Source organism: Periplaneta americana, chromosome 7 (assembly GCF_040183065.1).
Source record: "Periplaneta americana isolate PAMFEO1 chromosome 7, P.americana_PAMFEO1_priV1, whole genome shotgun sequence".
Classification (NCBI taxonomy): domain Eukaryota; kingdom Metazoa; phylum Arthropoda; class Insecta; order Blattodea; family Blattidae; genus Periplaneta; species Periplaneta americana.
This window is the reverse complement of record NC_091123.1, coordinates 10,507,336-10,525,743: the sequence shown is the minus strand read 5'-3', so window position 1 is coordinate 10,525,743 and position 18,408 is coordinate 10,507,336. Positions and strand designations below refer to the sequence as shown.

The following is an 18,408-nucleotide window of genomic DNA, read 5'->3' as shown; positions in this document are numbered from 1 at the left end:
TTTTGTTCTGTGCTTTGCATCATGGAGCAAGTTTTATTTGATGAGATTCTAATATTGAGTGTTGAGGAAAATCTTCACGTTTACGATAAATCGAAAAATCGAAAGAGAATTGGGAGGACAAATTTAAAAGGTACGCAAATCGCGTCCTTGCAAGGGGTTAGGGGCTGTACAAAACTAAATATGTGAGCTCCAAGCCTGTTGGCCACTAGTCTCACTCCGGGTTACGCTGCTCCACTGAAGGAGCTCTAGAAATTTTTGAAGGGGAAGCTGAAATTGGACGTAACCTCTTAGGTACCACATACGCGAGGGGGACGGAGAATTGATCAAGAGATCACGGGACGGGGCGAGGAGGAGATGGCTGGTGTTTGCCGGTAGGATGGCAAGACGCTGTCATCTGTTGTTCAATGACAAGGCATGTGAAGGCTGTCGGAAGAAGCGCCGTGAAATCTAAATCTGCAATTTGGGAGGTCCCTGTCCTTTCAAATTGCGACTAATTGAGTGACCTCGTACATTTAATAGACATTTATAGGTTCTGAACTAGGGCATACGTCATTTACAAGAGAAGGAGCATATATATGGGGAAGGGCATATAGGTCCGTGGCCCATTTCTTATAGGACTCATCCCGACATTTATCTTACGCCTTAGGAAAACCACGGAATACCTTAGGCAGGATGAGTTGTCTCATATAAGAGACTAGCCAATTTGGCTATTATGTAGGAGGTGATTGTTGTCATGAGCCTTGTTGAATAGTCTCAATTTAGAGATCAGCCATTTGGCTTTATGGTGACTCAATTACGAAGAGAGGGGAGAGATGTAATTATGAATTAATTAGGGAGATTCATGGGGATATGAGTGCAGGTCCGTGGCCCATTTCTTTTAGGGCTCATCCCGACATTTGTCTTAGCGCCTTAGGAAAACCAAGGAAAAATCTTAGGCGCCTCGTATAAAGATGAGAAATAGTAGCATCTTTGAACACCGATCGTAAGTGAATCATATTTTATTACTGTATTGTTTGCATTACACACTACATATTCATGCTTCAATTCAATAACTTCTGTTGTGTTCATTTTTGTTCTATTACAAATGTTTCTCTTTAATTATTTTACGTCATGGTAGACTTAAAATAGGTTGTGATAATAAAGATGCATGGACATATTTATAGTACCGTACCTAATGAAATGTTTCAGTTGAAATTTCGACGTTGGTGAACCTGTGTTTATGTAGGCTACCTTGTACTCATGAAAGAATGCCATTGATCAATTATACACAAGTAACATCAGAATGCGTAATATCGACTTTACATATCGTTATTGACGTGCATATCGATAAGCATAGTCGTCTACGTTCTCGGTTTATTGTGAATCAAAAATTTTCATATTCACGTCCTCTGCTTCTCGCTTTCATTCTGGTTCTCGTTCCCGGTTTATTGTGAACCAGCCTTAACCGAATAGTATTGTGAACCTTCAATAGCAAATAAGAAGAGGGGGGAAAATTATGTAGAAAAAAAAAAGGAAGGGAAAAACTGAAAATGAAATTAATCTAGTAGATACCACACGAGGAAGGGAACCGTGAATGAATGGGGAAATGGGATAAGAACCATTTAAAAGGTACGCGAAAACGCGTCCTTGCGAGGAAAATTGGGGCTGAGAAGAAGTGTTTATGTGAATTCCAAGTCTGATGCCACTTTTCTAATTCCAATTTTCGCTATTTCAATGAAGGAACATTATACAGAGCTTTCATTTCAAAACTTTCCAGTCTAAATAACTAATTATTTAAATTGAATTAAATTTAAACAAAAAACACGTCAATTTAGATATTGAGGGGGAAGTCTGAAACCAAGCTTAATTGCATTTTAGATTTCACCCCCACCCCCAGCCACCCCCACTTTGAAATTTCACATGGCACCCCTGTATTTTTATACTTAAATATGAAAGAGCATTCAATTTTTTATACACCTCATTCATTTGTTTTCGCACCTTTTGTTTTCTACGTCGCCTGGCAACCTGTATTTTTTGTTATTATCAGTTGATTGTAGGATGAAAAAACAGCTTATTTTGTGTCATTTCCTAAATTTAATCAATAAGGGTGATTTATGCTCTCTCTTGAAGGGAATACACCATTTTAAAATAATTTAATACACATGAAATAAGTTTCTGTAGCTTTATTCTCTTCAGCTCTAATCAACAATAACAACAATCCAGGTTGCCAGGCGACGATAGAAAATAAAAGATGAGAAGACAAATGAATAAGGTGTATGAACAATTGAATGCTCTTTCATATATATATATATATATATATATATATATATATACATACATATATATGTGTGTGTGTGTGTGTGTGTGTGTGTGTGTGTGTGTGTGTGTGTGTGTGTGTGTAAAAATATAGGGGTGCCATTTGAAATTTCAAAGTGGGGTGCTTGAGGGGTGGGGGTGAAATCTAAAATGCAATTAAGCCTGGTTTCAGACTTCCCTGTCAATTGACGTGTTTTTTTTGTTTAAATTGAATTCAATTTAAATAATTAGTTATTTAGACTGGGAACTTTTGAAATGAAAGTCCTGTATAATTTTGAAGGGGAAAACCGAAACTGTCCACCGCTGTGGAGTAACTGTTAACATTCCTGACCGTGAAACGAGCGGGCCCGGGTTTAAATCCTGGTTCTGAGGTTTTTCCGGGGTTTTCCCTCAACCCATTAAGAGGAAATGCTGGGCAACTTTTGGCGCTGGACTCTTGGACTCATTTCGCTGGCTTTATCACCTTCATCGCTTTCAGACGCTAGATAACCATTGCAGTTGAAAAATCGTGTAAAATTACCAATTAAAAAAAATAAAGACAAAACTGGACGTAAGCTAATAACTACCTCATGAATCGGTGGGAAGTAATACAGATCAGTAGTAAGGTAGAATTGCTGAAGATGTTGAAAGCCTGCAAATCGAGCGTGGAGAGTGGGCACCGTAGTTCTGGCGAGAGAAGGTTTAGATTCTATCCATGCTCGCATGTGTGCAGCTGCTCTGTCTACTGCCACGCCTGCGAGCGTGGAAATATAAAATGTATGCATTATATATTTTATTATCGTATAACATTTATTTTTGAAGTTTGCGAACAAAACCCATAATTTCCAAAATAGTATTTTTTTTTTCAAGAAAAATAGGATAAAAACTGTTTCGAGCCTTCACTTTTTTCCAAAGTGAACGACAATTTTGTGTGTCGCGCATGTTACGCCCGTTGTTCTAATGGTATAAATAATCATGATTTTAGTCATTTTCTGTGCGGTTCATAGACAAAAATATTTTGGACATGTTCGGTTTCGTTTGCAAATATGAGGGAAATGTTCACTTTTGTTCGAAAAACTCTATTTAACATTTATAACAGTAAAACATACACGTCACTTACATCAACTGTATCATGGAGTAACCAATATAACATTACAATCTTCCAGCAATAGGGATCCAGAGCACATAGACCCTACGGTACATTACCAAATATATACATCCTATTTTAATTAAATGTTGACATTCTAACGGGAAAATATATTCCCCAGACCTCTATTGTGGAAAGATGACGGTCTGGCCGGTGTTTACTACATAATCACATGTAACGTAACACTTTTACAGTAATTTCAATTAACAAAACATTCAGCTCAACTATGTGAATGTACATTTCATGAAAATAAAAATATGAATTTAATAGCTTATCTCCCTAGATATCCTTCACTTTCATTCTACTATTCAAAGGGTATAATTGATATTTTGTTATGAAGTGTTGTATCAGTGAAGAAGTGTGTTGTGTCAGTGAAGTGTGTTTCTATCAGTGAAGCTCTATAGTTTATAGTGACAGTACAAAGTATTTCCAAATTTAAATGTTTTTGAAGTACTGTATTAGTGAAATCAGGATAAGTGAAATGTGTCGTAGTCCCAGTGCAGTGAGTGAGTTGACAGCGAAATGAGTGAAGTGCTGAAAGTTACTTGTGCAGGTACTCGTAGGTTTTAGTTAGAACTTAGGATTAAGAGACAAATTAGATTTAAGGTAGGTGTCCCTTATATGGCCATGCTAAGGTTTGAGAATTTTTCTAGCCGCCATTTTGAAAAAAAAATGTAAACCACTTTTTTCTTACTCGTTGTCAGTCTAATGGACTTTCTTAAAACAATTTCCTTTCCCCATAAAAATATCTTTAATTGTCCAAAAAGTCCCAAATTCCAAACGTCTACCTACTGGCCATATCAGGAATACGTGCACATGATATGGCCACCCTTGTTCCATGTTCTATAAATCGTGATTGTTTTCAGTTTGATAGAGCAGTTGTGCTAAAATTAAATAATTTTGTGTAAAATGAATAAACATGACACTTACTAATCTTTTTTATAATTCAAAAGTGTAGTCAAAACAGGTTTTTGCATAAAAAAATTAAGTTGTTTTTCTTAAAATACAAAATTTTTGCGTAATCCCAGCTATAAGGCATGTAATTTGTCAGGTGAAAAAATAAAAGTGAAATGAACTTGATATGGCCATGGTGCATTTGATATGGCCATATCAGGAGCAGGTAAGCTTTCACGTAAAAGATACGTCATCAAAAATAACACCAATCAACAGAACATTAAAAACTGAATGGAGTACGATGGTTTTCATGAACAAGTCTTTGAAAAACATTCATAAAACAAAGGAGACTTACCAGAGAAAAATAAGAAGAGGTCACATGAAAACCCCAAAACAGGCAACTGACGCCATATTGCTCAACCTACTGGATGGAAAACGATCAAGTGACATACCAGGATGCCCTTTCACTGGATGCTGCTGCAATTTAGCAGATTTTTTGGTTAACTAACTCACAATAGCGGGGTGGCCATATCAGGAACATGACCATAACAGGAGCACCCACCTTACTTTAAATGCTATTTTAAGTGATCGTGTTTCATTTAATTTAGGATGCTCCTTGTTGTTGTTGTTGTTGTTGTTATTATTATTATTATTATTATTATTATTATTATTATTATTATTATGTTTATTATTAATTGAAGAAATTATTACAAAAACAGCCCTAGTCACTTTTAATGAAATTGAGTTAATGACACATTTGCTACTATTTCAAATGTTTATAGATTTCAAAAATGACACATGTCAGGTGCAACAACCACAAGGATAAACATCAATTGCACGGAAACAGCTGACATGTGTTGTTCTATTTATTTTTATTGTTCTCTTGAAAAATAACAATTTTGACAAGGTTTGTTTTTGTAATAATGTCTTCAATTGTAATTATTGAGTGTAATTAGTTACCACTGCCACCGGGTATATACCATTTGTAGTGTGAATAAATACATACACATACATACTGCATCATGGAAAAATGAATAGACTATATCATAACACTTTTACAATAATTTCAATTAGCAATAAGATATTACCATCACTCTTGCACATAGAAGTGGAAATGACCGATTTTGAACGGAGTGATAATTTTATTGCAACACAAACAGAATGTTGGAAATGTCCGTTTTTGATACAAAAAAATGAAAATATTGGTATTAGTATGATGTGGAATTATGCGGTTTTGATTGAAAATACTGATTTCATCATACTGTTTCTCATGGAAATGACCGAGTTATAATAAAAACAGTAACATATTCAGAAAGATGCCTCTCTAAACACACTGAAACCGTAAAAAAAAAAACTTATTTTTTGTTTTCGATGGAAATGGCAGGTTTTGTTCGCAACCTCCACATTTATCCTACACATCTTAGGCTTACATAATAATATTTTGTATTTCTACAGCTACTTTATCACTGAGGAATAAGGAAAACCTGTTATCTTCCATTTACTAGAAGGAAAGCCATTGTGAGCGCTTACTCGATTATGCATAAAGTTAGGCCAAGTCTGGTTTTACTGTCTCAACTCCTCTTTAGAAATTTACACAGAATCTTAACATGTAGAACAACATTCTGATCTTGTGGTCGGCATGACGCAAGACCACCATTAAAAACTAATGCAACAACTTATCAGCATCGACACAAATTGAAACCTTCATAAACGTTGGAATTATTAAAAGACCCGCCCAAAATTTCTGTCTGTCACGCTGACTGCAGCCCCAAGGACGGTAGGCATCCCCGCTACACTCCACACGCACTTTCGCAGCGCGACGTTCCGCTGTCTTGGTCGCGGCGCGGAAACGCAGCTCCTTTGTTTTTGATTATTACAGCCATGCGGGACGCATTATTACGGGTTGTACAGAGACACCGGAAGCTGGCAGGGCTCGACAACAGAATCACCTTAACCTAAAAACCGCTCAAGAGTGAACTGCGCTCGTCGTATCGAATTATAAGGAAACGATCAGGGCGCCGTGATTGCTGCATTCAATTGCAAAAGAAAGTCGCATATATAAAAGCTGAGGCGCCTTGCAGAGGGCTTGGCAGTGTTACGATACAGGATGGCGCTCACTCAGGTAGGTAGAGCTCCTCTCGGGTGCATTACTACTATAGGGATATCTTATGCGAAGATTTACCGTTAGATGGCAGGAGCGTTCCATGCGGCACAACAAGTTGTAAGGCAATATTATGTCATATGCTACAGTTGATTACGTTTTCCCGCTTGTTGGTTTTCTGTGCGTGTCAAATTATATTTATAATTATTTTGTATAATCTAGTATATTTTAATATAATTCAGTATTTTCTTACCTCATAATTTAATTTAATTTACAATAAATAACAGCGTAAACTTGCATAATACTGAGCGATTCCCCTTAAGAGATGGATGGGGAAATCTGCAGTATGCAGAATATACTGGGTGTTCATTTCAAAGTTGCCATGACGTCACTGTTGTTTATTGTTTATTGTTAAGAAAATAACATTGACAGAAATACAATCTTAGTTCTTCCCTGAATGAGTAAAAAACTCGTGCTCAGGGAGATATCTAAACACAAAGATAATTTTTTGACACAAACTGGGTCAAGAAAAAAAAATTTACAGGAATAAATTAAATTTAAAAATACAATTTCAATTTTAACAATTTAAGTCATACAAATACATATACATATTAAATCAATATATATTCTTTAAAAATTAAATTCCTAACGCTATTTTTTAAATTCCTGATACTAAAATTTTCCAAATTTGGGTATATATCAATTATTTTATTGTATAACCTTGGACCAAAGTAGGTACTATGGCTCAGAGCTGTGCTTGTGAAACACTTTGGTTCCTCTAGTCGTATAAAATCGGATCTTTTAGTTCCATATTTATGATAATACAATTTGAATTTATTACGGTTTTTATGTATGAAGATTAATAAGGCAATACAATAAATCTGTTTAATTTTCAAAACATTAAAATCAGTAAACAAACGCTCAGATGGGTAATCAATTGGTTTATTAAGGCATATTTTAATGATTCTTTTCTGAATAAGTATTAATGGAGTGAGATTAGAATTACAAGCATTTCCCCACCCTAAAATTCCATACTGGAGAATGGATAATGTTGTGAGTCAGCGATTTGAAGCGAGTTTCAGCTTTTATGTCAGAGAAGTTGCCTATTATTCAAGGCGTTCAATCTGAACTTGAGAACATGTACGGTATAACTTGAACGTCGTAGCAACAGATGGCGGACTGTACGGTCTGTGTGCTACCATAACCTCTTCCGAACTGTGTTTTTCGCGGGCAAGTCGTACGCAGGGTATTTGTTATCATCGGTTGCGTACGGCAACATTCCACAATACAAATCAAATGCTCCGTGTCCATGTTGACCGTCGAAGTTAATGTCAACAAATACGTAAGTATTCGTCTTAACCTTCTCCACATATCCCGACAGCAAGAAAAAAACTCACCTCAGTACGTGTTTCCAAACAGTTCACATTCCTGCCACTACCGACGTTACCGTGCGTATCGATAAGTACTCTTCAAAATGAACGCCGTACTTGCTAGGCAACTTCTCTGGCACTTAGGTAATACGCCTCTGCGGAAGTGTAGGAAGATTGAATTCTCTAGGCTCATCGGCTAGCCACATGACGGCATACGGCGAGCCATGACACACTTTGAACTGAACACGCAGTAGATACGAGTAAATTGAATGTTCATGAACCTAAACAAGAACTTTGAGAACGAGATGCATGAATTTAAAAAAAAAAAAAAAAGAAACTTTGTCGAAGGTGAATATTACCTCTTTAATCATTGGTATTGTAAAAACAGGATATGCAGCCACCAGTGTGTTTTTTTTTTATAGGGAAGGGACTATCGAGATTGAATTCCTCGTATTTTTTATCTAGTTGCAGAAAGATCAAATGCAATGTTTGATAAGATATAATATGATAACAGTAGTATCACGATTATTCCTGTGTTTTGTAGGTTAAGAACATGCAATACTATGTAGGATGATTTTGAAAATTTTAAGTAAAACATGGTTTTAATAAGTAGTGTACAGCACATTAAAAACATTATTCACGAAATGTATTTCACTATGGATCGTCCTGGATAATGAACATCACAGTAAATCGAGAGTTTACTGCAGGAGTAAAATGCTGACGTAAACTTCATGTACTGAATATAATCTAAGCTAACATAGCTTTCGAGGTTGCATATGCTTTTATTAATTTTCTTTCACCTCCTCCAAAATGAAACTGCAGCCAGCAATTTCTTACTTGAAGTAGTTATTTTTGTTTAATAGCTAGCACTTTCGAGACGCAATTTAATTGGTTAAATTTCTTAAGGTTTAAAGTATATATTCAGAATATTTCGGGACCTGAATGAAGAAAAAGGGCTTTCCCTGGTTTTTAATATAGGAACACAACAAAAATTTGGCATTTTGAGTTATTTTTAAAAGTATGTAATGTACTAATACACTACGTAAATCCTCAATGTTTATATACCGGAAAACAAATGCATACGCAAAGCGCATCCCTCAAAGTACACGCTCGCTATCTGTTGGTGCTAGTTCAGGATATCCTTATTGAAATTCTCTATTTTGCAGGGGAAACAACAGTCTCGTATATATAGAGTATTTCAAAAGTCATTTCAAATTTTAAACCACTATAAATATTACAATATTTGAGACAGGGAAAAAACAAAAAAACATCACAGTGTTGGGCAAACAACGGGGTTTACAAAACATTGGGAAGATGTCCGCCGTTCTCTTGTTCACGTACAGTATTGTCTGCGACACCATGCACAGCATTTTGCAGATAATGTCTTAGAATATTGGCAATTTCTTGCGAGATGGCATCTTTCAGTTGCAGTAAGATTGTTGGATGTATCAGGAAAACTCGTTCTCTAAGATAACCCCACAAACAAAACTCGGCCGGATTGAAATCTGGAGATCGCGAAGGCCACACTGACGACCCACTGATTAATAGGTATGTTATATTTGGAAGAGCGGAAAGGTCGGAATGGTTCATACATTTCTTGTTTTTCTTTGTTTAATCAAAATCTCTTATTGGAGACGGTAATGTAGGCTACTGAGTGGATAGACTGTAGAAGAATCTCAAAGCGGCCACCATGTTCTCGGCCGAACCGATCACAGGCTCCGGTTACACAGAGAACATATTATCTGTCATCACACCAACTAATATCGGAAATTCGATAAACTACAAACTAGTAATGTAAAATATTGCTCTGGAAACATCATTTACTCACTCAAATTAAGCCAGGAGGCGCTGAACATGTCTTCCTTCTTATCCCAAATATTTGTCGCAATTGTTTAAGAAATGATGCATCACTCGCTGTAGTTCCCGTTGAGAAATGAGGCCTATGTTTTCCGGATGCTATTCTTCAGTTCTTCCAGGGTATGTGGTTTTTATAAACTTGTATCATTTGAAGTTCTGCAAAGAGGGGCGAACAGATAATCAAGTTTATGTTGTAGACCTACTCTGACATCAGTAAATTTTAGAGAAACTAATGAAATACTTCCTTGAATCAAATATACACGTAGGGACAAAGAAGAGTATATTGATTAAATATTAATTAATGTCCATGCAAAAAGAACAAAAACGTCAATTTTTCTGACTTGTGAAAGTATTCCTAACCTCTCAACCATTTTTATAGATTTATAATTACTACGAATTATAAATCAATATTTCATTAGTGATCTAAAGAAATATGAAGTACTAAACCAATTCCACATATACAATTACACAGTTTTTAGATTATGCAAAATATAGTAAAGCTAAAATGCAGAACGCGATAACTGACTGAATAGACAGATCAACCGTTGTCATGGAAACATTAGAAACTTTTGTTTTTGACAACAAAAGATCTCAAAATAATTGATGCGAGAAAATTCGCAGGCTATCACGTGAATTTCTCTCAAAACCTGTCATCTCAATTATAATGAACACTCTGTATAATAGCGCGTGTGTTGTTGCAGACTCTCGTCGCGACGCTGTTGCTGTGCAGCTGTTTGCTGTCCGACGCGTCGGCGCAAGAGGTCGTCAACTCCACGACCAGGCCCAGCGTAATAGGTGAAGTTCATTCTCATGAGGCTTACTTTCATTCAAACAAGTTCTCTCTGCAGATTTTTTACAGATGCTGTCTTGTATGTGTGTTTCAGCATCATCGAGTTTCAAACTCAGAGCGCGGGGAGGCAATTATTAACTAGATTATGGTTGTAAAATATATTCAGTTTTCCGTTAATGCCTTTCATATCACGATTCAGTTTTTCTTAACTCATAATACTGGGTGTTCATTTCAAAGTGTGTCATGACGTCACTGTTGTTGGGTCACCGATTTGAAGCGAGTTTCAGCTTATATGTTAGAGAGGTTGCCTATTATTTAAGGCGTTCTTCACTCTGAACTTGAGAACGTGTAAGGTATAACTTGAACGTCGTAGCAACAGATGGCGGTCTGTACGGTCTGTGTGCTACCATAACCTCTTTCGAACTGTGTTTTGCGCCGGCAAGTCGTACGCAGGGTATTTGTTATCATCGGTTGCGTACGGTAACATTCCACAACACAAATCAAATGCTCCGTGTCCATGTTGACCGTCGAAGTTAATGTCAACAAATACGTAAGTAATCGTCTTAACCCTCTCCCCATATCCCGACAGTACGTATTTCCAAACAGTTCACATTACTGTCACTACCGGCATTACCGTACGCATCGGTGCGTACTCTTCAGAATGAACGCCGTACTTGCTAGGCAACTTCTCTGCCTCATAGGTTATACACCTCTGCGGAAGTGTAGGAAGATTGAATTCTCTAGGCTCATTGGCTAGCCACATGACGGCATACAGCGAGCCATGACACACTTTGAACTGAACACCCAGTAGTATCTGATATTCTAGTGTTGAACACATTTTTTTAATCTGACTACAGTAACACATCTTACAATAACCCTGTATTTTATTAACCTAATAATCAGCTGTTATACAGAGTGTTTAAGAAATACACAGTCAAATTTAATGACTAGCTTTCTAAAGTGAAGGGATCAGGATTATTATGCACTAAAAGTAAAAAAAAAAACACCAAGTGTAGACTATATGTGGTATCTATTAGAGTTTTTAAGCTTTCAACACAAGAATCCGAAATAAGACAATAGAGAAATTACAAGCAAACATTTTGATGGGGGCAGATAAAGAAAATGTTATTTTTTTTCCTTCAACATTGTTAATAATATTAAAAGAAGAGCTTATACAAATTTTGGCTTTCGACCGCAATTACGAGACCGTCCAGAAAGTGATTTTCCCTGGGGCCGTTTACATAAAAAAGCACAATTGCATGGAAAGATTTATTGTGAACTAGCCGTACCCGTGCGCTCCGCTGCACCCCTTAGAAATAAATATAAAGTAATTACATAATTAAAATAGGACATTTGAGCCAGGGAACATTCGTGTTTGATAGAAGGATAAATCGTTTAATATGTCACTTAATTTAAATTGCATCCAAATAATTAAAATGCGATCATTTTGGTCCAGAGACACTCTTTTGGTGCAATGACAATTCCTTTAACATGTTTCTTAATTTTTATTACATGCAACCATAGTTTAATGTAGATTGAAATCATTTAGATTTAATGTGCATATTTTATTTTGCTTGTTATAGGTTTCCATTGAATTATGGTAATAACTTAATTTTAACCCTTGTTTTCTACGTATTCAGTAAATGGCGCTTGGCCCACTATGGTTGTGAACCCTTCAAATAACTTAAATTATATTATATTATATTATATTATATTATATTATATTATATTATATTATATTATATTATATTATATTATATTACATTATATTATATCAGAATTTACTGTAATAACATTATAGCATTATGTCCATCTAGAGAAACTACACTTTCCAATGGTGAAATAATAATTAATTATACAAATCGGTTAATTTAGCTTCCGATATTACTTCATAAAACACAGAAACATTGTCTGTAGGCTATCTTTCATAGCTTTCGATTGTTGTATCCAAGGCCCCTTATAGACGAAGTCATTTGTTTTTTATTTCAATACACCGCCTTAGATGGCAATTATTTTAATTTTAAAACTCATTTATCTCATTAAATATCAGTCCTATCAAACTTTTTCAAGGAATAAAACTTATCGCAAATTAGTTTTAAAGAAACTTTTGTTATGTAACATATTTCACAAAAATCAATAATAAGCGAGATATTTCGATTTATTTAATTCAGGCCCCCTTATAACCCCCCTTTTAAATAATGTATTTTGAATGCCATATAGCCTAAAATCTAAGTTACAACGAACTTAATTTATATTCCAATTTTCATCGAAATCGCGTGAAAAGGTAACAAACATACAGACAGACAGACATACAAACAAAAATTTCAAAAAAGCTTTTTTCGGTTTCAGGGTGGTTAATTATATATGTTAGGACCAATTATTTTTGGAAAATCGAAAATTACCAGAAAAATTTCGGCTACAGATTTATTATTAGTATATATCAATTGTTGCGCTATTTGTCAAAATATCTCCCACTGGAATTGAGGCATTTGTCATACTACGGGATCAATTTTTGTATCCTTGTGTCGTAGAAGTCAGCCGCCTGGGATCGGAACCAGCGTTTGACAACCGTCTGCACCTCTTTGTCTATCCCCAAATGTCTGAATTCCGGTGGGGAATATGTTGCTGAAAAATAGCTCAACAATTACTGTGTCTGTTTCAATATTCTTTTTTCTTTCTGTTAACGGTCGCTGGAGATCTTATTTTTTTACGGCCCTCGTAATTGCGGCTCAGTGGCCAAAATTTGCATAAGTACTTCTTTTGATATTATTGTATTCTTCATCTGACATAATTAAGAACATTAAATCCAGACGTTAGAGATGGACAGGGCATGTAGCACGTATGGGCGAAATCAGAAATGCTTACAGAGTGTTAGTTGGGAGGCCGGAGAGAAAAAGGCCTTTAGGGAGGTCGAGACGTAGAGGTTAGTAGGTTATTTTACGACGCTTTATCAACATCTTAGGTTAGTTGGCGTCTGAATGAGATGAAGATGATAATGCCGGTGAAATGAGTCCAGTACCGAAAGTTACCCAGCATTTGCTCATATTGGGTTGAGGGAAAACCTCGGAAAAAAACTCAACCACCGGGAATCGAACCCGGGCCACCTGGTTTCGCGGTCAGACGCGCTAGCCGTTACTCCACAGGTGTCGACCCGAGACGTAGATGGGAGGATAATATTAAAATGGATTTGAGGGAGGTGGTATATGATGATAGGGACTGGATAATCTTGCACAGGATAGGGACTGATGACGGGCTTATGTGAAGGTGGCAATGAACCTCCGGGTTCCTTAAAAGCCATAAGTAAGATATGTAAATATGTTTAAATATGGCTGGCATAAAGCCGGATACGTTGACAACAAACCTGATAAATTCCTGACTCTTGTAGAATTCTGTTTTCACGCTGAACTGCTCTAAATCTGACTGTGAGAAACTTATTTTTATGAAAAGTTAGTGATGCAAAGTTCCACTGTGTTTTTCGGAATTTTTTTTACAACGATTTCCGCTACTGTGATCAGTACACTGAGTAATTTCAGGTATGCTTACATTTCCTTATCATTTCTTCATAGACTGTTCTATAGTCAATTTCATGAATATTATGGTCATAACTTACATTATTTAAGGAGACGTTGACAGTACGGTATGGAGTTAGATGAGATTTATTGCCTGATATATCTAGCATATAGTACTGTTTGCATTAGCTGTTATTGCTCTGGATTGAAGAATTTGAGAAAATCATGTCTCGGAAACTAGGCTTTCTCCGGATGTAGAAATCTATAGGGAGATTTCTGATTTCAAATGGAACAATCGTGAAAATCCATTATCTCTTGCTGAGCCTTCCTTGTCAGTAACCTATAATTAATCACTCCCTAAAATATTTACTGTTCTTTCTGAATCACCCTGTATATGTTCAGGCACGGCTGCACTCTCCTCAGTGCTCACTTCACATGTTAAGTTTCATGTGAAATGGCAGCTAATAAATTGCAACAGTTTTTACATTTAGTGGATATATGGTGTAACAAATGGAAAGTTAAAATGAACCCTAGCAAATCCAATGTTATTCAGTTCACCTATAAAATAAAAACTGAAAATCAATCCATCACTCTACAAGGTGAAGAAGTATCACATGCTGAGTCAGTGCGGTACCTAGGTCTGTACTTGGACAGGAAATTGAGTCGGAATACACATATAAGCAACATAGTGAAAGACTCCGACATAAACTATATCAAGTTAAACATTTGTTGAAGAGTTCATCACCACTGCCGTTACACTTGAAAAGACATATTTCTCATTGATCAGACCTATATGGATGTATGGCTGTGGCATATGGGGATCTGCATCCAATTACCAAATCAGACGAATTCAGACAATTCAGAACCGGGTCCTTCGTCTAATCGTGGATGCACCCTGGTACATCCGCAATGAAAACCTACATTTTTTTTAGTTGGTTATTTAACGACGCTGTATCAACTACTAGGTCATTTAGCGTCGATGAGATTGATGATAGCGAGATGATATTTGGCGAGATGAGGCCGAGGATTCGCCATAGACTACCTTGCAGACAACCTACACAAAGACTTGAACGTGCCTACAGTTGAATCCACCCTGCGCAGCTCCTACATACGACTTCATCACTCAATGGTTAACCATCAAAATGAACTGTTTAATACCATCCCAGAACAACTTCCACCGCCTCGCCAAATAAGAAGACACTCAGATCTGTTGTTTGAAGATTAACATTTTTAATATTTGAGGAGAAAAATTCGCTCCGGTGCCGGGGATCGAACCCGGCTCCTTGGTTCTAAGTACCAAGCGCTCTGACCACTGAGCTACGCCGAATTCAATCCACAGCACCTGACCGAACCTTCCTCCTTGAATGTTTCCTTTTTACCTGACTCCAAGTTAGACATATATGTTGACGTATGTGTCCAATGTCAACTGCCATTATATTAGGAGCGCACTCAGTTGAGTGACTTGTTTGGCCGGGATTCCGCAGTTAAGTGCACAGTACTCTGTACAGAAATATGCACTGCTAGCTATGGGAATATTAAAGATATTTCATTAATTTGTCTTACAGAATAATATCTATAATACTGTCAATATTACAGATATGATTCTGTAGGACAAATTAATAAAATATCTTTAATATTAACATTTTTGTTTTGTTCCACATATTGCCAGAGGACAGTCATGGAACTGCAACCTCTATACATGTTTCTTGTGTGCTTTTATAGCACAATATTTATAAATTTTAAGCACAATTGTATTGTACATCATTGTATATTAAAGTTTTCTTAAATTATAAAAAAAAAATGTCAGATGTTGATGTCGTTACAGACCGCCCCATTTCACCTCCCCCGTTCCACCTGTACAATCTGTACAGGAGACTCCCGAGTCAGCTGAGGTCTCCAGAAAGCGCAGCAGCCGCAACGAAGCAGTCCCCGGACAATCAGTCCTCCACGGCTGAATTAAACCAGCAGAGCGTGGGCACGGAGGCGCCGGGGGGCGGGGGCGAAGGGCAGCTGCACACGCTCGCGCAGTTCCCTCAGCAGCAGCAGCAGCAGTTCAACGCCGGTCCTGCGCAACTGCAGAACTTCGGGGGCCAACCGGGGCCGTTCAACTTCGGGATAGGACCGCAGGGGTACAGCCAGAACATCAGCCCTCAGTTCGCGGGAGTGCCAAATCAGGGAGCTCTCGCACAACAGCAACAGTTCCCGCCCTTCAACTTCGGAACGGGAGCGCAGCTGACAAATCAATTCGGATTAAATCAGAATGCAAACCCGCTACCGATAACATCTGCACAGCAGACGGCCGGCCAGCTGGCGGGCACCAATGGGAACTCACTGCAGAACCAGCAGCTCCAGGGCTTCGGGCAATTCAGCGGGTTCCAGTTTCCGGGTCCCAACTTCGGGCAAGGATTCCCACCCCAGCTGCAGGCATCGCCCGGTTTCCCAACCGGAGGCTTCAGTAATAACTCAGCCCAAATCTCTGCCGCAGCGCCGTCTGGTGGAGATCAGAGATCTGTTGTCGGCTTCTACGGAGGGGCTCCCAACATAGGGGACTACAGCTTCAGCGGCCCAGGCGTGCAAGGACAGCAGCAGACGCTGTTCCCGGGTCCGGGCGGGTTTCTAGGACCCAACTTCGGACAGTTCCCTAGCGGTCCGTCCCAGCTGGGAAGCGGGACAGCTGCCCAGCTAGGCAGTGGGGCTGGGCCTCAAATAGGGAGCGCTCTCGCCCAATTCGGGACCGGGCCAGCTCAGTTGGGAAGTGGTGCAGCACAGTTCGGAACAGCAGCGGCCCAGTTGGGAGGTGGGGCGTCTCAAGATGGGAATGCTTTTCCGAGGTTCGACTTCAACCCCGCCGCGTTCCAGGACGGCGGTGCAGCCCAAGCCACCAGCTTCATTTCCAGAGTGTCGAGTCACCAGCGTGCTCCTCAACAACGTAACAATCGACCAAGGCAATAGTTTTGTTAGAAATTAGAATGTTAACAATTTTCCTGAATCGAAATATACGTTTTATAAGGATAAATATTGTTTTTCTTTGATTAAATACCTAAGTTATTAAACCATTTTCATCTTATCAATTAAATATAAAACTTAGCGCGTGAACGCTCTACCGACTGAGCTACCTCAGGAACTGTACACGACACCGTCACCGTCACCGTCACCGTGACGGTGTCGTGTATAGTTCCTGGGGTAGCTCAGTCGGTAGAGCGTTCGCGCGCTATGCGAAGGGTTCCGGGTCGATACCCGGCTCCAGAACAATTTTTCCTTGAAATTATTCAAACCAGCTTTACAGGGAGCTACTATCTGAAAGCCAGTTCTGTATAAATATAAAACTGTTATCAGAAAGCATGGACATTTCTGTTTGAATAATTCTCTGAAATCATTCCGTCTGTAAATAAGCAACTGAATTCTCTCTTATAGGCTACAGTAATTTCGCCTGTGCTAATCATCTAATTAATTTTAATACTAACATAAAAGCTCTATTTCTACATATAACTTGGCAAAGGACTCGTCAAAATTTCTCTATGTAACACTCAAAATAAGTCTATTGACGGAGAATTACAAAGTTTGCCGTATTTTAGTTAATTTTACAACAATCTTCTTCACACTTCTGAGAAGGAGCTCCGGTAGTTAATGAAGAGATTCCTAATTAAAAATCGGTTTGATATATTTTAATTATTTTTGTCATGTTGTTCTACGATCAGAATTATAGCTGTTATTTATTTACTTACATATACTTATTTATTTACTTATTTATTTATTTACTTATTTATTTATTCACTTACTTATTTACTTATTTATTTGTTTACTTACTTATTTACTTATTTATTTATTTACTTACTTATTTACTTATTTATTTACTTATTTATTTATTTATCTATTTATTTATTTACTTACTTAATTATTTACTTACTTATTCATTTATTGATTTATTGATTTATTTTTTTATTTATTTACTTATTTAGTTATTTACCCTGCGTCATGCTGATCCCATTACCAGGGAGTCCTGCATTTTTTAGATGTCTGGTGCACGATTATATGAATCTCCCTCCCCTACCCGCAGTGGCGAGTCGGAGAAAAAAGAGAAGTTGAGCAGAATAAGGAAAAAGAAGAATTTATTTATTGGTGTATTTCTCGTATGATCACAGTAATGACACAGAAATATTGCTTCTTTCTTTAATGCAGTTTCTTATTTATTTCATTTGTAAATACTTACGTGGGAAAAATAAACTGACTGACATCATGAAGACTCTAATTAGAGGTCATTAGTACGCAGCTCATTGCCACGCTATGCGATTGTAGCCCTGACAAAAAAAAATGAGAGAGAGAATTCTCAAACGGCGCCTCTGAACAAAGGTCGAACTTCACAGTTTCAAAACTATTGTTATAATGGGAAAGGAAGAAATCTTTCAAATCTTTAAGGGAATTCGGTCTTAAAATATGAAAATCTTACAAGTTTTAACCTGTCAATT

General features: G+C 37.4%; 1 protein-coding gene across 1 annotated transcript; it reads left to right on the top strand.

Annotated features, from left to right (window-relative positions):
* Window positions 1-6,422: 6,422 nt before the first annotated feature.
* Window positions 6,423-16,909, top strand: LOC138702655 (spidroin-2-like). Its single transcript, XM_069829982.1, has 3 exons — window positions 6,423-6,437; window positions 10,345-10,438; window positions 15,768-16,909. Exons 1-3 carry the CDS (start codon window positions 6,423-6,425, stop codon window positions 16,892-16,894), a joined length of 1,236 nt encoding a protein of 411 aa, XP_069686083.1. The 3' UTR covers window positions 16,895-16,909.
* Window positions 16,910-18,408: the final 1,499 nt, after the last annotated feature.